The 25,241-nt window shown below is 43.2% G+C and overlaps 1 protein-coding gene across 4 annotated transcripts in view; it reads left to right on the top strand.

Annotated features, from left to right (window-relative positions):
* The window catches only part of Rxfp1 (relaxin family peptide receptor 1), a 99,837-nt gene that overhangs the window by 22,164 nt on the left and 52,432 nt on the right, over window positions 1-25,241 (top strand). For all 4 annotated transcript variants that reach the window (XM_060378461.1, XM_060378460.1, XM_060378465.1 and 1 more), the window contains exon 2: window positions 6,869-7,003. In XM_060378461.1, the coding sequence (XP_060234444.1) occupies window positions 6,869-7,003 (135 nt within the window). The remainder of the gene's footprint in view (window positions 1-6,868; window positions 7,004-25,241) is intronic.

Genomic DNA, 25,241 nt, shown 5'->3' with positions numbered 1-25,241 from the left:
CTGAATCAATGGCATGTGTATTAACAAGGAAAGACTGCTTTTTTTTCCCCTACTATAAAGTGCAAGATTATAACATGCTAACTGGGACAGCAGGAAGTCGTCCTTTCAATAGAAAACTGGCATTCCTATAAAATTCTACTGTAATGTTAAATGCTTTCCTCTGCTTCCATGATGTTATTGAAGTGGCATAAGCTTGATACATAAAATTAAATGGCAAGTGAAATATACCATCAGGCAAAGGAACCTCAGAACTGTGACTATAGAAAACCAGGATATAAAGCTTGCAGGGTATTTTAATATTTGGTGCAACTTTTCTCCCACAGAGGGAAGGCAAGCTCTCTCCTCCATAACCTGGGGAAAGCAGCAACGTATCTGCAGGAAGCAGAAGGGTCCAGGCTCTGCTCTAGCTGCTCCTCCCTGGCTTGTGTGGAGAATGTGAACTTGAGGCTGCAGGGTTCCTGGGGTCCATTCTGTCACACAGAGCACAGCACACCTGCATGCCAGCCCCATAATCTCCCCCTGACCAAAGTGTCTCTTTGCTTCCATGTGTTGAGGCACCAGGGAAGATGTAATAGTTCTGGGGGTGGGGGGAGGAGTTCTGATTCCCTCCTGATCCAATCGGGCCAGCAAGGATCCCACCAGCTCTACAGCCTCCTTCTACTTCAGTGCTATAGCCTCCATACAGCTCCCTCATAATCCCGTTGTCCTTTCAAATACATTGCCAACCCGAGATTTCTCTTCTTTGAAAAAAACTGTGTGGAAAAAAGGACTTGTGTTTCTTTTTTTTTTTTTTTTTTTTTGCTTTTGTTCGTTTGTTGTGAGACAGAGTCTCACTAGATAGCTCTGGCAGGGGCTTTTGAAACCTCAAAGCTCACCTCCAGTGACACACTTCCTCCAACAAGGCCATGCTTCCCAATCCTTCTCAAACAGCTCCACTCTGGTGACTAAGCATTAAAAAATATGAGCCTACGGGGGCCATTCTCATTAAAACCACTGAGGAGCTGTGAATACCCCCAGGAAAAGGGACTTATGAGAGGTTTACCTTTGGCCTCTCTCCTGGCAGTAGCCTGGCCCAAAAGGGAGTCCAGGCCAGCTTTATTTCCCAGAATTTTCCACTGTAAGTCAGATAAATGAGCCCTGAGAGGGCACATTTTTCCATCTGCTGAGTCTCAAATGTCTTCAGCTCAAAATATCAACTTTGGAACTCCAAGTAAATCCCCACAGCTGTTAAAGAATAATTTAGCAAGAATTGGAGGGAAGAAGAGACAAAAAAATCATGAGTCATACAGATATAAAGTCAAAATGTCTTCAAGACTTTATTCAACTCATTTACTAGTGAGAGAACTGGTGATGATTCAGAAAAGTGTGTGTGTGTGTGTGTGTGTGTGTGTGTGTGTGTGTGTGTGGTGTGCTTGGTCAACAGGAATGCTGAAATAAAAGCATACAAAATTAAACAGTATCATGAGACAATAATTAAAGTGTCTCACCATCTCATTTCTATCACAGAGAATCTGAATTTCTAAGGACAACAGTTGTTTGTATTTTTATATATCAGAGTTAGAAAAAAAAAAAAGGCCCCCAAAAGCTGTGAGGTCAGGATAACTGCATCCCCACCTTTGCCACCTGTGCCGGGCAGGTGAGCCAGCATCAGTGGAGCTGGCTCTGCCCCTTGCTGGCTGGGGTAGTGCGGAGAGCTTGCCCAATGGCTGGAGTGCTGGCGAGCAACTGGCTCAGTAGCAGGCCCAGATCCAGGGCTTTGAGTTGGCTCACCTCAACATCTACCCCATCTATGAACTGCTGTAGCATGTGAAGGAGCTGATCCTGCAGATCCAGAGCTGCAGGATCTCCATGACACAGGGCAACAACAAGATATCCAAGAGGAGTCCCGGTGAGGGTCCCGTATTGATAGTGTAGCAGAAGCCAGAGACCTCGAACCAGACCAATGACTCACTGCAATAAACATTTACAAGTAAAGCTGTGTGGACAAAGGGTATAGTACGGGACACACTGGTACACACTACAGATTCCACGGTGAGGTTTTTGTTTTATTTTGTTTTGTTCATTTTTTATTTTTGTTTTTTTTTGGGGGGGGGTGGAGATTGCAAGGGCAGAGGGTGGATATAAAGGGACAAGGAGACAGTGGGATTGGGGCACTTCATGTGAAACTCATAGACAATCAATTAAAAGTTAAAAAGAAAAAGATAACTCTACTCAGTGACCTCAGGTGTTTTTCCCATTTCAAAGTCTTTCACTTTTTTCTGTCCAGTTGTTGTCCTGGTACAAAGCCAGACACCTCGGGGCATCTGTATAGTCAGGCAACAGGTAGGATGCCTTGTTTTCCTACAGAAGGTTGTTTTGCAAGCCTATGGGTAACTTTCCAGAGGGGTTTACTATCCTGTCCAGTATTTATCAGGCCCACGACAGCACGGGTCCCATTGCTGTAAACAGACAAAGCCACAAGCAAAGGCAACGTTCTTCCCACGTCTTAAGATGTTGCTCTCAGTGTCTCCAGAACTTTCCCAGAGCACTGCTTCCTGCTCCTTTGTCCTTTTGGTGGCCCACAGGAAGGTATTCTGTGCTGCGATGAAATAGGAGTGACAGGCTGGGGTCCATTTTAGGGATTCTCTGCAGTGAAAGGGGTCCACAGCTGGGAGGAGAGTTGTCAGAATAATTACATTGAAGTAATTCAAAGCAGGTTCCTGCTGTTAGAAAGGTGGGAGAGAAACTTAGGAGGAGAAAACTAGACTTGTTCTTACGATGCTGCATGGGGGGTGGGGCTCATATTCTTCATCCGGAAATCCGGAGAAGTGTCGGTGTGCACAGGTCTGAATAACTATGCAGTCCAAGTCCATCCGCTGAGGACACTGGGAAGGAGCAGCAACATTCTGGTGGCAATGTGCACTCTCTAAGTCCTTGTCATGGTTTCTAAATACAATTCAACCCTGGGAGGAGCCAGAACTCAGAGAAATTGTGGATTGCAGAGCCACAGCATGTAAAATAGATAATGCTGAACTAGGACTCAGTGTCAGAGAGCAAGGTAGTCCTCAGAAGCCAGTGGGTTCTGCTGAGGCTTGAGAGGATCAAAGCCAGCTTAGGGTTGTTCCCAGGGCCAAAGACGGAGAAAGTGGAGGGGTGGGATAAAAATTAAAAAGAGGACAGTAAGACGGCTCAGCAGTGCCAGTGCTTGTCACCAGTTTAATTCCTGGAGCCTCGTGACTCCTCAGGGCTGTCCTCTGGCCTTCACACATGTGCCGGGGTACGAATGCCCATCATGCCCACTTGTGCACACATGCACAATAATAGTGATTTTTAAAGGAAACAAAAGTGGCTCCAGATAAGACTGAAGACATAAATCATGACGGGGTGAGTCTAAACTAGACCCCTTTACTTAAAGGGTATTTGGCAGCCAGAACAGACGCTGAGGCTTCCATGGGAATGGCAGATGGGTGTTAATCAGACTTTGACAGTTGAGTCATGCTGTGGGAGAATGTTTTTTTTTCCTTCTTGTTGGGGGTACACATCAAAGTGTCTGAGGGTAGTCTCAGGCGAGCACTTCACTCTCAGACAGTTCAGGAAAATAAAAAGACCTATCCTATAGGTTCTCTGTCAGCTGGAGAATTTAAAATTATAGCTTAACATTAATCGAATCTAATATTATTTATATTATAATTGTATCCTGATATCTAAGGCTTCTAATGTATCTAATTGAATTATGATGTTATGGAAATAGGCTGATTTCACGGTACTGTCATTGAAAAGCTGTATCTGCCACTGAATACAAATTTAAACCTAAGAGATAAGCTGTAAGCTGGGACCTTATCTCAGCAGCAGAGTGTGTGTTTGGCACTCCAGAGGCCCTGGGCTTATTAACCCTAGCACCATCACAACAAAAAGAACATAAGAACAATGTAGTCACCAAAGCAAGTGGCTCAGAACCTTCAAAAAAGCAGCGTGAAAGCACAGCTGTGTTTGTCCAGCTAGAACTCTAAACAGTCGCTAGGGCTGGAGATTGACAATTTGTCAAAGGTGGTTTTATTTTTTTCAGCCTTGATTTTTAAACTTCATTCTCTAAAGTTTAATCAAGAAGATATCAAAACTCAGCGTCAACAGAAATGTGTTCATAGTATCTCTGTTCTGGGGTACACAATCCCTAGTTCCCACTGTGCTTTAATCAACTGTTGTGGAGAAGTCATGACCTGATGAGTTTTAAGACAACGTAACAAGTGAGACTATTGTTCACAGCACAGAGTATGACACAGGAGTGACACCTCCTTCCCCATGTCTTCCGGTTGGGGTGGGGTGCTGCAGGTGCGTGCGTGTATATCGGTATGGGAGAGCACACACACGGAGGATGGCCGACAGAGGCCAGTTGTGTTGGCGATACCTGCAGCTGAGGTTACAGGCAGTTCTGAGCCACTCGACCTGTGGGATGGAACCAAACTCAAGTCCTCTGGAAGAGCCACGTGCTCTTCGCCACAGGGTCATCTCTCTGGGTCCTGGAGTCTTGTTTCATGAGTCTCAACATTAAAATTGTGGTGAACACGTGTTTACACATTTGCCAAAACCCCATTTGCCAAGACCAAGAAGGAACAATGCTGTAAGCGGCTGCAATGACCATGAGTTGGTTCATCTTGTCTAACAAGTGCACCACTCTAACGGAGGACTCTGAGGGTGGAGAGCGCTCTGCTTGCGTGGGTATGGAGCGCCAGACAGGTCCCTCCATTCTATTTTGTTGAGCAACGAAAATGGCTCTAAAGAACCGATCTCTTTTAAGCTCAGTGTGATTACCCTTCAAAGTCAGAATAGGGTAGACAGATGTTCTCAGGTGTCCAAACCTCTCAATACCTTCTTTCGGGGCAAAGGCCCTGCCTTCCTCTAAGTTTACTCCCAAGTGTCTAGGGACACTGTTGCTCCTTATGCTTACAACTGTAATTTTCCTACTCTGAATGTCCCATTCCAAGCCCCGAAAGAAGCACACAATGTCGGGGACTTTGTTGCAATAGGTTGCTTTCCTGGGCCATCAGAAGATGAAGACACACATGAGAGAATTTGAGAACCAAGGTGTAATGGCCTTCGTTTACCCGCTCGTTTACCCGCCTTTGCTGTGAGCTGCGGTCTAGCAGGGACAAATTCATGTGCTCAACTCTCTGAAGTTCCAAAGTTCCCATCGTCCTCTTGTTTTATTATATGCTCCTAGAGGTATAAGTCATAGGACTTTAAATTGGTTTGGGACACTCAGAACACATTCTCTCCTAAAAACATGATTTTAAATAGTAACTAATTTCCTATCAACCACACAATAAACATTTACCTAGTCAGAGTAGAATCTCACCCAGAAGCAAGACAATAGAGTCGGAGGCAGGAATTGTGGCAGGGCTGAACGCTAGCTCTCCGAGGAAAGTGTTAGGACAGAGACTGGTGTTGCAGGGTCCCGGGACCTGGAGAAGGGATGTGATGGGGAAGCGGGGCTGGGATGGAGGATGCCTTTGTGGCTCTCTGTAAGGTGGGGTGGTGCTGAATGGGTCTGATGCCTAACTGGTTAAGGAAGCCGCACGGAGGGGCTCTGGCGACAATGCACCACGTGACTCCGTGCACCCCTCACATCCAGGAGAGTGGGTAACCACACAGCCTTGCCCAGCCTGTTCCAGTCACGTCCTCTGTGAAATGTGTGTGTGAAACGCGTCCATTTTCTCCCCTCCACGTCTCCGCCCTGCGCTAATCCACAGTCTTTCGCTGGCTTACCTCACTCCTCAACAGCAGCCCAGAACTCAGCCTAGCTCTGGGGCTCCAGCAGCCAGAGAGCGAGCGTTAGGAAAGCACTTACCCTCCCTAGCTGCAGGGCCAGGTCCACCTTCTCTTTCCCTTGCGTTTTAATGAAGGCCTAAGTCGTCATCTTTGTCGGCCTCCTCAGCCTCAGCTTAGCCCACACGTGCCTGCTCTCTACGCTCGATCACAAGCTCGGCCTAAACCCACTCACCTGCACACGCACACACGCGCACACGCGCACACACACACACGCACACACGCGTGCACACACACGCGCACCTCCACACACACCCCTCCCTCCTCCTGCTCCGCGGATTCCCCTCTCATTCTGTTCTCGGTTTACTCAGAAAACCTTCTCAGCGGCCCGCAGACGCCCGCAGGCAGCGTCCACGCCGACACAGGCCTCGTGTCTTTGTGCACTCTCAGCCGGGAATCGTTTATTGACTTGTTCAGTGGTGTCCTCCCAACAGACGGCAGCCCCTGCCAGGACAGCAGCTGGGATTTTACTAAGGTCCCAGCACAGCCCTGCCAGGGCTTCCCACTTAGACCCGCCCACTACGAAAAATGAGCAGGTGGCACGTGCTCCTTCATGCCCTACAAGCAGGGTGGAGCCCACAGTCTTTACAGTCTTTACTGAATTTTCTGAAATTCTGTCTTCAGAAAGAAGAAGCCGAAGAGCACTTTCTACAGAGGAAAGGAACGGAGCTGGGGTTAAAGCATGAGCACAGGGTCACGGAAAGAGAAGCTGAGAAAATATGCCGAGTGTCGGGAGCGGGAAACACAGTTTAGTGGTAGAGTGTTTGCCTAGCATGCGGTAGTCGTGGGTTCAATGCCCGCCACTTTGGACATGGTGGACAGAGAAAGAGAGGCTGGCAAGCAAAGGAAGGGAGGGAGGCTAGGTGAGAGCATCCTAGCGAGGCAGAGGCTCTGGAAAGCAGCCATGGCCCTGGTGGATGGTAATGCCAGGTTTCTGAACTGGACCAGGGCACAAATGTGTGCGAACTATGCGGGATTGCGGGAGGTGAATGACGCATGACTGCCTTTGGTGCTACGTTTGTATCAGCTGTCTCCAAATGCCCTATGTCTATCCCTCTTCCTGCAGTCACTGGAAGTGCACAGGATGTGAGGTGTCCCCTTGGTTCCTTCCCCTGTGGGAACATCACCAAGTGCCTGCCTCAGCTGCTTCACTGCAATGGTGTAGATGACTGTGGGAATGGAGCTGATGAGGACAACTGTGGTGAGTGGTGGGGAGAAGGGGAGGGAGGAGGGCTGAGCGGAGTCACAGCCAGGCTGGCCTGGCCACGCTAAGGAGAAAGAGAACTGACCACGTTGACAAGCCCTTGATTTGCTGGTCTGGAGCTCGCTGTGTAACTCAGGCTGACCTCTAACTTGCTAACACAATTGTCCTGCGTCCCCAGCATTGTTACTACGCAGTGATGAGCATTACCCCCAGAATTTCAGAAAACAGCTATTCTGCACAATCACTTTTTTTTTGTTTTGTTTTCTTTTGTTTTGTCTTTTTAAGCCAAGAAACCTGCAGAGTTCATGTCTTTGAGGCATGATGGTGTCAAAATGGAGAATATGGTCTCTGGAGTCTGAACCTAGGTACTACATTAACCAATTATGTAAACTCTGTGTGCCTGAGCTTCCTCACTTTGTAAAGGGGTTTAATGATTGTACCTACCTTGTGAGACTTTGGGAGATGAAGGATAAAAGATTAGGTAGGCCAGGCATATGGGTAGGACTCAATATATTGGATACTGTGTCCTACTTAATACAGCTAGGGAGGAAGGATGAGAATTCCTGAAAATACAGGTTGGTAAGTGGAACTTATTTGTCCCAACAACAACCTGCCCTACTGCCTTGCCAGGCCAGCAAGCGAACCTGATTGCCAAGTAGAAGATTTAGGAAAATAACAGTTAAGATTTTTGTTCAAATTTCTGAAACTTTAAAGCGCAAATTCATCAAGACAACTCGAATGCCCCGAAGCTGATTCACTATAAAACCGATCTGCTAATCAACACAGAAGTTAATAGTATTCTCACTGTGGGAAAATACGCTATGTCTTGACGACAGAAACATACCTACAATACTAACTCTGGAAGTACTGTGTAAAGGATAAGCCTTCGGGAGGCCTTGCTGCCCGAACTCTGGATATTCCAGCTTTTATAAGGCTGAATGAATTAAATGTTTTTTTACAAGTAAAATTGGAGGGAGATCAAGCTTGAAAACCTTCACTCTGTAAAGGAAAACCTCACCCCACTTATGTCATAGAACTGACGCCTGAGCCTCAGAGGAACAGGTCGTTTCTTGTAAATGGATCTTGTGATCACAAACAAAACAAAGTCATCTTCCTAAGGGGGCATGAGGTAACCATTTCCACCCAACCTCTGCATGGGCGGATCCTCACGGCAATAGCCAAGTACTGTGAAGCACTAACCAGCAGCGTCCTACCTTTGCTCCCTAAGCCTCCTCCACTGAGCTTCCTACCTGGGCTGAGGGCTGAATAGCAAGCTGAACTTTGTGACAGTCACCATCTGTTCCACTACGGTGCCAAGCGAGCAGAACTGACGCTCCGACGTGGGCAGTGAGCCACTGAGCCACACTCTCCAGCCTCAGTCCTTTGTGGTTTGTTTTGTTTTGTTGTATTGTGTTGTGTTGTGTTTTGTTGTGATATTTCCCCTGGTTGTATTTTCAGAACTAAGTTTGGATCACTGTCTCTACGTGGGTATCCAACCAAAAGGCATACACACTTAAGCTGGTGGGTGAAACCTCTATTTATCTTTGACTTAGGGAACTGCAAACAGTTTCAATATTAGCATTTGCTGAAATAACTGAGTGTTGCACAGATCTTAAAAATTAGAATGTAGCAGAGAGCAGCACGCTGCCAGCCACTTTCCCCTGCACCTGCTTGATGCTTGGACACAGTCCTCGGTGGATTGCCACCAAGCCAAATGGCCCCAGGAAGCAGAAGCCCAGTAGCCATCTCAAATTCACCAGTAAAAGCTGGTCCTCAGCATAGAGGAAACTCTAGCTTTAGTGGTAGTTAAAGATACAATATTTAAAAAATAATATTAATAAGTAGCAGTCCTTGTGGTAATAATCCTTAGCTGGGTGCTTTCTTCAAGACTCTCCAGACAGCAACCCAAATGAAGACAATAAGGCATCCCAAACAGGGGGTTTAGCCTCCAAGATTTGTGCTTCAGTGCTGAATATGAAGGGTGGTAAATGGCCCTTCTTCTCTTTTTTGGAAAAATGGCAATAAAAGAGTACCCATGGCCACAGGTTCTCAAAAGGACTCAGTGGAGGCTGGAAACATGGCTTAGCAGTAAGAGCACTTGCTACTCTTGCAGAGGACCCAAGTTCGGTTCCCAGCACCCATGTCAGGTGGCTCAGAACCATCTCTCAGGTCCAGCTCCAGAGGATCTGACTCCCTCTGACAGAGAGAGAAAAAGAGAGAGAGAAAGAGAGAGAGTGAGAGTCTTTTTTTAAATGATTAAATGAAATGCCACATGAGAGATGTTTAGCAGAAGATAAATATGATGCATTTGTGTTCATGCATGAGAATCCTACCCTCTACATGTTAAAATGTTAACTCTGATCAAATCTCTAACATGTCCAAGTAATGCTGTTGCTCTCTGTCCATGCTAGGCTAGAACACTCAGGAAGAGCAGAGGAATTTCATCACCATCTGTAGAGCCAGGTGATACGAACTAGGAGCTTGAGTTATTTCTGCCTCTTGCTGTTCTAATTTCCTTGGCAAGCTATGGGGTTTTTTTTTTTTCTTTTCTTCCTTTTCAGGTATATGGATAATTTATGCTCCCAAGGCTGCTCATTTTTAAGACATCCATATTTAAATTTTTGCTAATGTTAATTAAATTAAACCAGAAATTTGGTCTTTCCAGAATATATAAACTTCATGCATATTTGATGAAGCAGTATTAGCTATGTTTCCAACTGTGTAAAATAAAATGTTTTAGCCAATATAGATGAGATGGATCCTCAGGTAACTTTTAAGATGATCATTTGCAATTAAAAGGATATTGTCAAGTAAAACATTCTTTTTTTTTTTTTTTTTTTTTTTAGTGGAGGGGGACATTTTTCCTTAAGGGAAATTTTTCAAGGTAGAACTTAGAACTTAACTCAGAATCCCCGCATTCGGGAGGCAGAGGCAGCCGGTCTTCGTGAGCTGGAGGCCAGGGTGGTGTGTAGCTGGGACAACTTACGCTGTCTGCTGGGCAGGATCGAGACTCGCCTGGGAGACAAACTTCTGGGAACATCTTGGTTGGGGCAGGGTTCTAGACGGGGATAGTGGAATGAGATCACCCATCCTAAACATGAAAAGCACCTTCCCACGTGTGTCTGAAGCTCCAAGGGAATACAGGGCCAGTGAGCTGTGTGCAAGCGCTGACCTTTCTCCTTCCTAACACGATTACAGTACAATGAGCTGCTCAGACCCCTCCTGCCAGTTCCAGACCCACCAAACTGGATTGTACCCTCAAACTGTGATCCAAGGGAAACCCTCCCTTCTTTAAGTTACTTTCGTTAGATGTTTTGTTGTAGCACTAAAGTGGCTAGGTCAGGTGGCCTGTCTATGAAGGGCCCTTGCTGCTATCCCAGAGAAACAGAGTTTGGACCCTAGCACGTACGCTGAGAGGCTAACTGCCTAAAATCTCAGCTCCAACAAATCCGCTTTCCCTTCTGGGCCCACACATGCACATAAATCTTTTTTTTAAGTAAGTAATACAGAAAGCATGTGTCAGGAGGTGGCATCTTTGCTATGATTGATATGACCACATGGTTTATAGGCTTTTAAAACTGGCCCGTGGGAGGAATGTGGAACAGTTTGCAGGGGCAGGATAAGGAAGTCCAAGAACTCTGTGAATAGAGATTAATGGGCCACTCTGGCGGGTGTTTGCTAGACCAGAATACCAAGGGAAAGGCAAACAGTGGAGGCCCAGCTCCTGAGGGTTCAAAAAGGACTAGTCCAAACGTCATTTTGGAAATGATTCTGACTTCATTCTGCCCATATCCTGATCTTAACTCTGATCAAAACCCTAAGATGTGCAGGTATGCCCTGCTGCTGTCTGTTCATGTCAGAAGAGTCTGAAATATTCAGGAAGGACAGAGGAATTTCGTCATCATCTGTAGAGCCAGGTGGTAAAAAGTAGAAGTGCTGCTGAATGCCAAAGTAATGGACATTTTTGTTGAGCAAAGGAGATTCCAAAACAACAATTCAGGATATGACATGGCTTCTACTCACTCTATTATCCAGATCTACAGTGAAAGAGAGAAGAAAGACATGGGAAGTTTAAAATCTGGCAAGGAAAGGAATGTGAGCACATTTGGGGCTGTGGACAGAAACAATGTAGCAAATGTAGCTTTAGTATGTTAAGAGATTAGTGTCATAAAAGATAAACATCATGTTCTGCCATGGGACGGTAGAAAAAGTGCCCTAGACAAGATTCTACCCAGGGAAGCCTCCAACTTGTGAAACACAAATTACTTTGAATGAAGAGAACCTAGACTAAAAATGTTTAGTTCCTGTCTCAAAAGTAACCACCTAAAGAATTACCCCAGCATCAGCAGCACACAGCCATGGCTGCAACTACAGTTGAAGGAACCACACTACTCCTGGAGCTGGCAGCATCTGTGTGTACTGACTTTATAGACATGAAGGATGCAAGAGTGAGGAAGTCATGTAGGCTTGCAGCAAGTAAGTTGAGCCATCTCACATGTGCTAGATTTGAACTCTGTGTAAGGAGACTCTGAAAAGCAATGGCATGAAGCTGGAAAGGTAAAAGGCTGCATTGCAGTGGAGACTCCAGGACATTGGAGATGCCAGGACCATAGGATGTCCACTGAGGAAAGCGATGAGCAGAGACTAGAGCCAGCCCAAGAAAGAAACAGGGCTAAAAACCCAGATGATTCCGTCAGAAGTCCTGGGTGACAAACAGTGAGCCACAGGATTTGGTGTTTTCCCTCCTCGCTTTTGGTCAGATTTGGCTCGCGCTTTCCTTGGTATGCCCCCATTCTTTCTGTTGGAATATAAATGTTTAGTCTGTGCCATTGCACAACAGAAGTATGTATTGCTGGAGGGTTTGTTTGTTTTTTTTGTTTTTTGTTTTTTGTTTTTATAGTTGCTCACACTTTAGAGATTGTCTTGAGTAAGAGACAAGACTTGGATTTTAGACTTTTAAACGGTGTTGAAAAAAAAAACTATGGGGAACTTTTGTAATTGAACTGGATGAATTTTCATTGTTAGATGGTCATGGGCCTGTGACCATGACAATGAGTACAAAAGCTGGAAGGAGTGCCTTCAAAGTGATAGATGTAGGTGTTCAGCTTCAAAGACACAGACCTGTTAATAAAAAAATAAAAATAAAAATTGAAATTAAAAAAAAAAAAAGACACGGACCTGCCATGGTAACACACTGTCAACTTGAAAGGCTCTACTGTTACCAAAGAGGGAAAATTCTAGGCATATCTGAGGTCGTTTCTAGATTGAGTTAACTGAGGTAGGAAAATCTACCCTAACTGGGTGGATGCCACTCCATGGGCTGGGATCCCAGACTGAATAAAAAGGAGAAGGCAAACTGAGCATGAGTAGCCATCGCTGTCTGCTTCCTCACCGCAGGAGCCAGGGAGCCAGCAGCCCTGCACTCCTGAACTTCCTGACTTCCATGCTGTGATGGCTTATACCCCTGAAGGGTGAGACAAAATAAACTCTCGCTTCTTTAAGCTATTTCTGTCAGGTGTTTCATCCCAACAATAAGAAAAGTAACTAACACAATAACCAAGTATGAAGAAAAAAATACCTAATACAAAAATCACTGAAACATAATTAAACCATTAAACATTTTCATGGGCAAACATACATTCAGAACTTGTCAGTTGAATTCATGGAACTCCTCTTCTTTCTAAAAAATTAAGTAATATAGAGATTGCATATGTAATTTACTAAGCTAGAAAAGTATGTTTTTCTAAGTTCTAGTATTTAATGTACTTCCCATATAATTTCTGTGTTTTTCACCGTGACACAAATAGAGTTTTCATCTCTCCTGAGACTTTTCATAAACACAGTCAGAGTGCATGCCAAAACAAAACTGAAGTCATCAGAGCAGGAATTTGGTGTGTTGGTTGCAAAGCCGTGAAAGAGAAAACTTTCCTTTTTTGAGACAGGATTATCAGCCAGACACTTTGGAGGGTGTGCCTGGTAAGCACCAAAGGAATCTGATTACAGAACATTGACAGTTCTCATTTAGAAATCACACATGTCCATTTCAAACCCAGAACAGCAGTTAAAGTGTAAAGTTAAAGGAACATTGAGTTCCCAGGGGATGGCTAGGGTCAGAACTCAGTGATAGTGTGTTTGCCTAGCATGTGCAAGACCGTGTGTGTGTGTGTGTGTGTGTGTGTGTGTGTGTGTGTGAGACTATCTAGATTTTCACTTGAAAGAGCTCTGCATTTCCATCATTTCCTCACGTTTTATAAGCAGAGCCAATACATGGAGCACACACCCTGCCTCACTTCACCTACAGTGCTTCATTCTAAAACAGGCTGCTTGCTCTACTGTGGAGGCCAGGTCTTCCAGGAACCATCACACACGCCCTTGCTAGACTTGCTCTTTGAACGTCTCTCGCCTTCCCTGCAGCATCATCCACAGAAATGGAATGAACACATTTTGGTCTGTTTCCATCTTAGCACTTGTGCAAGCCATAGGAGAAAAGGAATGAATCATCTTCTAATACATTTGGAGTGGTGGACAGAAGTGAAACAATGTCCTGCAAAGTTTCCTCTCCTCCTGGGACCTAAGGATGTGACCTTATTCAGAAGCAGAGTCTCTGCAAAGACAATAAAGACAAGGATGAATACCACACTGAGACTTAATCATTAGGATGGACCCAATGAGAGGGCTCTCACAAAGAAACACATAATGGCTATAGAGATGGAGTGGCCACGGGCAGAAAGAGGCGAAGGATGGAGTTTTGTTGACACACCAGAAGTAAACAGCAACCCAAAGAGGCAAGACAAGAACACTGAGAGGCTGAAGAGATTGTGTGACACCCTGATGACACCTTGAGTTAGATTCCGGCCTCCCTCCATAACTACGAGAGAATATATCTTTATGGTTTCAAGGAACCAGATTGCAGTAATTTGTTACATCAGTCAAGGCAAGAGACAAGAAATAGAAAAGGGTAGACCTTCTGCACTCTGGAGGCCTAGTCCAGATGAAAGCAATCTGGTTTTTGAACATTCTAGACACCATTTTCAATGAGGCATCCTTACACTTGGCATAACTCCCTGAAGAGAAGTTCTCTTCACAGATAGTTGTCCTACACTTAAAAAGCATTTATTCTGGATACTCTATGTTCTTTTATGTGATGGTCGGTCACACATAGCCACAAAGAAGTCACAGGAGAGGAATAGAGAAAAAGATTCCTTTCACTCATAGAAACAGGAGGCTCCACATACAGAGCACCCAGGAAAAACATCAAGGTGATTAAGGGGACAGACAGGAGGAAAGGAAAGCCAGAGACCAGAGTCTTTAGTGTTGCTCCATAAGAAAGGAAAGACAAACTGAACAGGCTAAAGTTAGATAACTTAAAAGGGCTCTACACCGTAGGAGTGGCCCTTGGCTGCCTCTGGTCTCCCTGTTCCTGCACTTGGATGTTTCAGGCAGAGGAAGTTGTCTCCTGGGTCCATGGACTTAACTGATGAGCTACTTTGGCTCCAGATTGATAGTTTCACATGTAATTGGACTAACCGTATTTTTCATTATTAGATAGCCATGAGCCTTTCTCCCCAGCTGTGTTCTTTGTTCCCTCTGGAACTGTCTGGGCCCTGGATAGCCAGCTGTCCCCAGCCAGAAAGGTTACTAGCATAACATTACTGAATACATGCACTCAGAAATTAGTATGTAATACACAAAGTCTTCGTGAGTTTGGTTGTGCCAGAACTTCCCTGCCTTCCCCCTCACAAGCATACACACAAAAGTGGAATAGCAAGTTACCAACAAGAAGTCAACTTTGACAGCAGAATGAAAGCTGCACTGAGCTTCTCAAGGAAGCTCCCCACAAGGATGACGTTTCGATTGCAGCTATGTGTTAGCTTCCTGTCCCTACAGACAACTCAGGGAAAAAAAATTCATTAAGAAACCTACAAAAAGGAGAAGTTTTTCCTGCCTCACAAACCAGTTGGGTTCATTCCAGCCTATGGTTCCAGTCCACTATTGATGAGCCAAATAGAGGCACACGGCAGAGTAGAACCATTCACTTCATGTCCAGAAAGTAAAACAAAAATAGAAAGGGACAACATTCTCTTCCAGCCTACATGACCCAGGATCTGCAGACTTCCATCTTGGCTCCATCACATCAAGATCCCCTTAGCAGCACGATATGACCACACCTTTAACACATGGACCTTGGGGAATGGTCATCATCAACAAGCTCTTTCCAGAGTGTACCTTAACTGCTCCTTCTTTGTGCCTCCTTCTAGACATCAATTAATACTGCATCAGTTAACACTGCATTTTATTTGGAGATATGCTATTGCCAGAAAGCCCATGTCTGAGTAGCTTTCTTGTGTTTCTTCTTACCCTCTTGGCAGTATTTGATTTTCTCTAATAAGAGTTATAACTAAATTATCTTCTATGTTTAAGAGCTTATGTGTGCCAGACACAGTAAAAGTCCTTCATATGATTCCTTTCACTTCATCCTCATTATAATTGGGCATATTGAAAGACATCCATTCTACAAATAAGGAAAATGAAAATGCAGAAAGATTATGTAAGTCCCCTGATGGCACGGTTTAGTCAGAATCCCATCCCAACCATTTGGCTTGTGTGTGAGCTTCTCATCACCCTGAGAAACATTGTAGATAATCAGCCTAGTAACATAAACTGAGTTGTTTGGGGTCCCAGCTTAGGAGGTTTCTGTTCATGATAAGTTTAGCCTACAGCAGGGTGCAACATCATGATGGGAGCAAATGGCCAAAAACCTGCTCGTGTATCAAAGGCCAAAGGGCTAGGGTCCTCTTCAAGGACCATTTTAAGTGAACTAAAGTTCCTACTCAATCCCAGTTCTTAAGAGTCCCATCCAACTCTCAGTGATGGCATGGGAAAGGACCAAAGCTTTAACAGCACACGGTCCTTTGGGGGACACTTATCCAAACACAGAAGCTTTCTACATTCTGATTTTGCCTGGGTGGAAGAACAATGACCATACTGTTAATCACTATGTAATTTTGCCTTCAAACAAACCTCTTATTGATAAAATTTAAATTGGATGAAGCTTCCTCTCACATGATATTTAAAACATTTTAAAAGTTTTTAAAGAAAAGTATTTTTGAATTTCTTCTTAGAAAAGTAGTATATGCGACATTAAATATAAAATGGCAAGTGTGATGATAAGAATAAGAATTCATGTTTCTCCCATAGTTACTAAATATAAAATACTATTCTAAGTCTGTATTTTACCTCATTTAATCCTCATCACAGTCGCTGAGAAAGGAACCATTTCATTGCCTTTAAAGTGGGGAAACTGAAGCCCTGGAATGAACTGGGAATGTCAGCTCACTTTTCCAAAGGAATAACAATCTTTATTTATGCAAAGCTTTCTCTGTGTCCAAAGGTTGTTGTGATTACAAGTGTCCACCGTTCCAAGAGACAAGAGATGGATAAAAGGCTCATCCATTTTTCTTCTACTGGGATTGCAGCTGAGTTTGTGACCTCTGTGGTGCAGGATACTATATGGGGTCCACAGGGGCAGAGGTCTGGCTGGCTGTCATCATGTGACACTGTAAAGTCCCCTGAGATATACATGAATAAATCTGGTCTTCTGCCACAAACACCTCTGAAGCCACCAGCCTGTCACGGACACCATCACACCCAGTCGCCTCTGTTTACATCCTTAGCCTTCCAGGGCTCAAGGAAAGCATGTCTGTGTTCCTGAGTCCGCTGTGCCCCTAGGGAACCTTTGTGATCATATTGATGCTCAGCTGCCTCTGCCCTTGTACCCATTTCCATGCTCTGCTCCAGTGTCAAGCCAGGTTCTATAACAATGGCCCCATGACCTCAGGCCACACTGCTCCAGACTCCAGTGTGGAAAATATTAACCCACGATTAACCCGGAAATGGGGACCTCTTCAACTGTCCTTTTCTGGCCCATGGCTCTTGTCTACTTTGTAACCAGAAATGCCCAATGCTTCTCTTTAATATGCTTGCCAACTTACTGTCACATGTCAGAATTAAGCATTTGAAAATAAAATTCCAGGAACTTAATCCCTCTGTGAACCTTTGAACTTCTGTAACATCTTTTTCAGATGATAGAAGTGTGAAAGTCTAGCTACCTAAAACAGGAAAGGGGTAGAGGTTGCAAAGAATTTAAGAGAAGAAAACTTTTAACACCACACAGAGTGTTTTTCTGAGTCTGGCTTGGCATTTACTAATCTATGAGAACTGATAAACTATGCCTATTTTGGGGTATGATGGTGATGATATTTTTTTAATAGGATTAGAAAACGGAAGCTTATTCAAGGACTCTAAATGTTAATTTATCGTGCGCTTAAAGTTCAGAAACACTAAATATTCCATAACTTCTTAAATAAGTTTCTGATGTCACTCTCAGGAGGATGGCTGTTCTCAGCAGTGTGGGCAGGAGTCAGTTCTCATTTCAGAACACTCCGCTAAAGTTGGTTGTTTGTCTTTTTGGGTTTGGTTTTTGTTGCTGTTGTTGTTTTAGCTGAAAACAAAGGAGGCATGGTGGTTTGAACAGGGCTCCCCATGAACTCAGGCGTTCGAATGCTTGGCCCACAAGAAGTAGCTCTGTTAGGAGGTGTGGCCTTGTTGGAGGAAGTGTGTCACTGTGGAGGCGGGCTTTGAGGTCTCCTGTGATCAAGTTATACCCAGTGTGACACACAGTCTCCTTCTCCTGCCTGTGGATCAAGATGGAGAACTCTCAGCTCCTTCTCCTGCACCATGTCTGCCTGCAAGCTGCCATGTTTCCTGCCATGATGATAATGGACTAAACTTCTGAACTGTTAGCCAGCTCCAATTAACTGTTTTTTTTTTTTTATAGCAGTTGCTGTTTTCATGGTGTCTCTTCACAGAAATAAAACCCTAACTAAAACAGGAGGAGAAGTAACATAAGTCATGATTCTTGTATTAATGTACAGGCATACTTCCGATATTTGTGTCTTCTGTGGGACTGAGAACTGATCTTAGGGACTAATATAAGTTAGCACTCTCACTGAGCTATGGCCCAGCCTTTTTTTAAATCTCTTATCTTGAGATCTGACCACACTAAGTTCCTTAGAATGGCTGTAAACTCACTCTGCAGCCTATACAGGCCTTAAACTTCATCTCTTCTAACTTGACCTCACACGTAGCTGGAATTATGGGCTGCATCAGCATGCCCAGCTTATAATCATATATTGTATGTTCAAAACTAAGTGATTTTATATTTAGTAGTCTCAAAAATGTAAGTAGCAGAGCCCTTGGCTCTTCTAAAATTACTGGCCTGATTTTCACTTCCATTATGTTTGTGTTTATCCAGCAATGTTCAGAGCCAAGCATAGTGGCACCCAGCTATTATCTCAGATACCCAAAATACTGAGGTAGGAGGATAGCTTGAACCCAGGCTTTTGAGGACAGTGTAGGCAACAGAATGAGAAAATATCTAAAAGTAATACATGAGGCATGTTTAGATTATCTCCATGGGATTTTCTTCTCAGAACACATCTTACTAGATAAGGAGTGAGAGGCAGTATTTTTCCCCTGTGGCTTAATTTGCATTAAAAGATGCCCATGATGATGGCACACTCCTTGGCTTCCTCAAATATTTGCCTCCAGTGGCAGTAAGACCACAAAGAGAGTCATGTGAGTTCTGTACATCAAACTACTGTTACCCATCCACTCCGCATGCCCAGGCTCACTGAAGTAGTTCAGGGCATCTCTCTTTTTAAGGATGACCACTTTAAAAGCAAAAGATGCTCCACTCTTTTCCAAGAATGGGTGCTGAATGTGGAATGACTATGTGAGCACCAAGAATGCTCTGGTTTGCATAAATCCAGACCTCACAAATGAACCCCTGCTTGTTCATCAACCAGTACACCATATGATTTGTAAACTATCAGAGCCATCCCTTCATACTAATGCTTTGTAGACAATCAGATATACTCCTTCATCTTAGTGAAGGAGCAGACTGTTTAACAGGATAGTATCACCCTGTGCCTTGTTCCTCTCTAATCGGAATATAAGTCTTTCGGTAAAGCACTTACCATGTACTCAAGGTTTGGGGTCCCAGCCTCAGAACCTCTAGGGAGAAATCGAAACATCAGGGCACCCAGAAAGCAGCCTCTGAAGTATGTAGCGGTAGCTTTCGAAGTATGCAGGGACCCATGTACAGTCCCAACTTACAAAGGTTGGCTATAGTTTTTCAACTTTACAACAATGTGAAAATAATACACATTTGGTATAAATAAGAAAAAAGAAATACATTGAATTCTGAATTTTGCTCTTTTCACAAGATAGTGATATGTTACCTTATAATATTGTGTATTGGTAGCTTTGGTTTGATGTCAAGCCAGACACATTTTGGGAAAAATCCAGTCCTCTACAGTGTCCTATGTGCTGACCTGTGATATCCAGTAGATTAGATATATCATATGTTTTTAAAATGTTTTTCATTGTGTATGCTCATTGTAAATGAAACTGTTATAGAAGGATATTTTCATACCAGGACACATGGTACACTGAACATACCTCCCCAACCACCATGTTCTGGTTTTCACCCTTGCCTTACTTCTCTTTCTCCCTAGACAATTTCACTTCCACTTTCACAGCACAGATACAACTGTGATTTTATATGTGTGTGTGTGTGTGTGTGTGTGTGTGTGTTCTAGGAACCAAATGTGGAAGGAAGCCTTGATATCTTTCTGCAGGTGGCTTAATTCACTGTTATCTGCAGGTGTGTTCACTTTCCTGCACGTGGCGCAACTTTTCTTCTCTGTGGTTGGAAAGGTTCCAGTGTGTACATAGATCACATTTCCCTAACCCTTTTCTCCATTGTTAGACACTTAGCGAGGTGCCATAACTCGGGGATCATGAGTAGTGCTACAGTAAACATTGATGTGCAACCGCCTCTGTTGTGTTGGCTTGAGGTTCTTCTGCTAGATACCCAGGGGTGGTGTAACTGGGACATATGGTAGAGAGACCTGATGGTGATTCCCAGGGTAGCTGGACAGTTGTTGTCCCCAGAAGAGCAGAATGTAACCTTCTGTTCACATCCTCATCAGCATTTGTTGTTATTTGTTTTCTTAACGATGGCCATTCAGACTGGGTGAGATGGAATCTCAAAGCACTTTTGATGTGTACTTTCTCTGATGGCGGATGAGGTAGAACATTTTTTTTCAGGTGTTTATTGGCCATTCGTATTTTACCTTTTGAAAACTGTTCATTTGTTAAAACCAGCTTGGTTGTACTGAAGGACCCTTTCATGTGTTCTTGAATTAAGTATGCAAGTATTTTTATTGAGAATCTTTACATCAGGAAGGATGGTCTATTATTTCTTCTTTTTTCTTGTTTCAGCATATCACTGACTTCACTAAATGCAGTTTGGTAGCTTCCTTTTTCTACTCTGGACTAGCTTGAGAAGCAAATGTGTTACTTCGTCTTGAAGGATCTGGTAGAATTCAGCAAGGAATCCATCTGGGCCTGGGCTTTCTTCAGTTGGAATATTTTTTATTAATATTTCAGTCTTGGTGCTTACAGATTCACTTTAAATTGTCTTCTGTTAATATTAATAGGTCATGTGTATCTGGAAATCTCTCCGTTTCTTCTAGATTTTCCTATTTGTAGAATATAAGTTTTAATATATATCTTCCTTCTCATATTTAATTTTATTGATCTCAGTCTTCCCTTTCTCCTTAAGTTGTTTGGCAGAGGATTCGCCAATCTTAATTTGTCTTTTCAAATTAAGTCTTAGTTTCATTGATTCTTTGTATGGCCTTTTCTCTTTCCATTTCCTTAATTTCTTTCCTGACCTTCTGTTTTAATTCTTTCATATATTACATCCTGACTGAATTTCTTCTTCCTCCATTTCTCCCAGTCTCCTCCCTGCAACTCCCCTCTCCCTCAGATCCACTCCTCCTACATTTCCCTTTAAAAAATAAAGAAGAAAAGGAAGAAGAAGCAGGCTTATCCCAGGATAGCAACATGCAATAAGACTAGGCACAAACCCTCATATCAAGGCTGAGAGAAGCAACTCAGTAGGAGGAAAAGGGTCTCAAGTGCAGACAAAAAAAAAAAAAATCAAGTCTCATATTCCCATTGTTAGGAGTCCTACAAGAACACCAAGCTAGACAACCATAACATATATGCAAAAGACCTAGGTCATACCCCACAAAGATTTGTTGCTTCAGTCTCTTTGAGCCCCTATGAGCCCTACTTAGTTGATTTTGTGGGCTGTGTTCTCATGTTGTCCTTGACCTCTCTGACTCCTCCAATCCTTCCTTCTTCTCTCTACAGTGTTCCCCTGGCTCTGCCTTAGCTGCCCATCTGCTAGGGGGCCTAGGTCCAGTCAATGCATGGTCCTTGGTTGGTGGTTCAGTCTCCCCAAGCTCCTCCGGGCTCTGGAGAGTTGGCCCTGTTGATCTTCCTGTGGAATTCCTGGCACCTCCAGGTCCTTCTATCCTTCCTCCCACTTTTCCATAAGACTCTGGAGGCTTCACCCAATGTTTGGCTGTGAGTCTCAGCATCTGTTTCAATCTGCTGCTAGGTAGATCCTCTCAGAGGACAGCTAAGCTGTCTTGTTCCCTCCCTTCAGTCACTTCTGCTATCTATTCTATTTCCCCTTCTGAATGAGATTTAAGCATCCTCCCTTGGGTTCTCCTTGATACTTATCTTTTTGGGGTCGGTCTGTAGATTGTAGTTTGTCTGTCCTGTACTATATAGCTAAAATCCACGTATAAGTGAGTACATATCATGCGTATCATTCTGGGTCTGGGTTACCTCTCTCTGGATGATCTTTTTTAGTTCCCACCATGAATTGCCTGCAAATTTCATGACTTCTTTGTTTTTAATAGCTGAGTAGTATTCCATTGTGTAAATGAGACACAATTTATTTCTTTATTCTTCAGTTGAGGAACAACTAGGTTGTTTCCAGATTCTGGCTATTGTGAATAAAGCTTCTCTGAACATAGTTGAGCAAATGTCCTTGTTGAATGGTTGAGCATTTCCTGGGTACATACCCAGGAAAGTTGTAGCTGGGTCTTAAGGTAGAGCTATTCCCAATTTTCTGAGAAAGTGCCAGATTGATTTCCAAAGCGGTTGTATAAATTTGCATTCCCACTAGCAATAGAGGATGGTTCCCTTTTTTCCACATCCTCTCCAGCATGTGTTGTCACTTGAGTTTTTGATCTAGCCATTCTGATGAGTGTGAGGTGGGATCTCAGAGTCATTTTGATTTGCATCTCCCTGATGACTGAGATCATTGAGCATTTCTTTTTTGTTTGTTATTTATTACAATTTATTCACTTTGTATCCTGGCTGTGGCCCCCTCTCTCATCTCCTCCCAACTTTAAGTGTTTCTCAGCCATTCAAGATTCTATTGAGAATTCTCTGTTTAGCTTTGTACCCCATTTTTAAAATGGATTATTTTGTTTGTTGGTGTTTAATTTCTTGAGTTCTTTATATATTTTGGATATTAGCCCTCTGTCAGATGTGGGATTGGTGAAGATCTTTTCCCAGTCTGCAGGCTGTTGTTTTGTTCTGTTAAGTGTCCTTTGCTTTACAGAAGCTTTTAAGTTTCATGAGGTCCCATTTAGTAATTGTAGATCTCAGAGCCTGAGCTGTTGGTATTCAAGAGACTTTTTTGTATCTCTTCTGACTGATCCTTAAGTATATTTTCTCAGATACTAGAACATCTGCACCTGTTTATTTTCTAGTTCCAATTGCTGGGAATACCTTTTTTCATCTTTTTCCTTCTAAAATCACATTCCTTTTTGATGGTGAGGTTCATTGATTAGAAGGAACAAACAAACTATGTTTTTTAATCTAATCTAATCTGTGTTTTAATGCCATAATGAGACCATTAACATTCAGAATTATTTCTGAGAGATGCATGATATTTGCTGTCATTTTGTTAGTTTTGTAATGTTTGTTGTTTTTTCAAGTCCTCCTTTGCCCAACTATTATTCTAACATAGTTTATGCTTTCCTGTAGCTTCATGGATGTGTTTGTCTTTCTCCTCATTCTGAGGTATCTCTTCAAATATTCTCTGTATAGTTGGCTTAGTGGCCAGCTTTTCTTTTGCCTTCAATTGTGATAGCTAGTTTTTCTGGATATAGCAGTCTGGGTTGGCTGTTGTCTTTTAGAGCCTGAAATAATCATTCAAAGCCCTCCTTACATTAAAGGTTTGGTTCATTTTGCTTTGCTTCGTTTGGATTTGGTTTGTTTAAGAAATCTGCTGTCAGGGTGGGCCTATCCTTATATGTGGCTCTATGTTTCTCCCTTACAAGTTTCAACATTCTTTAGTCTACATATTTAGTCTTTCAATAATATGATGTGGGGACATTATTTTGTGGTCTTGTTTCATTGGTGTCCTCAATGCCTTTTATACCTGAAATGGCACTTTTTCCCTAGACCTGGGGAAATTTCCACTGTGATTTTATTCAAACTATTTTCTATGCCTTTTGCAACAAATTCTTAAATATGCTCCTTTTATAATGTTCTAAAGATTAGATTCCCCTAGAACTGGGTTTACCAGAGGTTGCAAGCCACCTGAATAAAAATCAAACTCAGGACTTCTGGAAGAACAGCACCCAATCTTAACCACTGAGCCACCTCTCCAGCTCTGGTGAGGTTTTTCTATTGAGATTTTTCTATTAACGTTTTTCATTTGGCTCATTGAATTTTTCATTTCCAGTATTTTAGTTTAGTTTTTCTTCAGTATGTCTATCTCTTGATTGAATTTTACTTCCTTATCCTATGCTGACTTTGTTTTGTCATTCAGGTGTTTGCCTTCACTTAGAATTCACTTAAGAGTGTGTGTCCTCTTTCATTTCTTTGTACAACTCATGCTCATTCTTTTTAATTCTTTGTCTGGGATTCTGTCCACCCTTGTTAGTGGTGGAGCCTTGGATTTTTGTACCCCTTGTTTATCGCATTTAGACTTACTGAGAGAGTTAAGTCATTGGTTGTTTTTGTTTTGCTTGGTTTTACCATCCTTCTTTGAGAAGAAGTATTTGCAGATTTCAAGGAGCACTAGACTGCTGTAACACTGAGGTGTCGCTTTCTCTACTGGACTGTTATGCAGGACATGAGGCGTACTACCCTTTACTGTCTTGTGAAAACAATACTATCTTCAAAAGCAATCACTATCAAAGTTTTGGTCCCAGAGGACTTGGCCTAAAACTCACCCAGGATACAGAAAATGCAGATTTCCAGATTTCCCACACTGACAAATAGATGGGAACTATAACGAAAGAGTATATGTTCTTGGTAAGTGCCTTAATTTCCAAGTTCTGCTAGCGTGAAAGAGATGAGGTTTTCCCCCACTGGTGTATCTTTAGGTACTCCATCATTTCTTTTTTCGATGTAAAGTACTGTGTAGATTACCCTAGATCACTTAAAAAAAATAGCAGAGAATTAAATTATTGCAATAGTTACTAATGTATGAAAAACTGTATCCTTAAAATATCAAGCATATATGAGTTAAAATATAGAAACACGTAATACTAAAAAGCTGTTCTCTAAAAATGCTAACTCCAGCTTTGCCATTCTGGCCACATGTCTCTGTTCTGTGTGCCTGCCCTCTGTTGGGAGGGAGTAAAGGCTATGAAGGAAGAAATGCCTAGGCAAGAAGGTAAAAACTAATTACCAAGAGGCTTGTTTGTGCAAATATTTTACTATCTAAAAAAGAAATTTCTACAAAATACGCGTTCTGACCTCAAGAAGAATAAGTAGGTTTATACTGTTTCTGCTAGTCGAAGACTCCTTGCAGCCATCCTGGCTTCACTTTCACCTTTTCCTGTTTTTCCATTGCTCTCTGTATGTGTGTGTGTGTGGTGGGGGGAGAGGAAGGCAGAAAGGAGTGAAAAGAAGTAAGAACAGGAAAGAGAAAGAGCATCATTCCAACCTCACGTGTCCAATCAGTGTGTCAAGGACACTGTCCCAGACATAGCAGTTGGTTTATCATGAGCAACAGCTCAGCTATAGCAGTCCGGAAGGGACAGAAAGAGGTTCAACACAATGGCTCGTGTTGCCCAGCGGTGTCACCTTTGAGAAGTCACCAGCATGACAAACACTCATGCTGACAGGGAAGACTCCTCGTGAAGTGAGGAGCAGTCAGCACTGTGGGTGACTACTGTACCTCAGTGAGCCTCTGCGTCACGAGCAGTCCATCTACAGCAGTTCTCCCACCTCCACTCAGGCTGCAGCAGACTCCCACCCGGCTCCCCAGACCACTCATGGTAAC

The sequence above is a fragment of the Meriones unguiculatus genome, chromosome 2 (genome assembly GCF_030254825.1).
Source record: "Meriones unguiculatus strain TT.TT164.6M chromosome 2, Bangor_MerUng_6.1, whole genome shotgun sequence".
Classification (NCBI taxonomy): Eukaryota; Metazoa; Chordata; class Mammalia; order Rodentia; family Muridae; genus Meriones; species Meriones unguiculatus.
The sequence above is the reverse complement of the archived record's forward strand: the minus strand, read 5'-3'. Positions and strand labels throughout refer to the sequence as shown.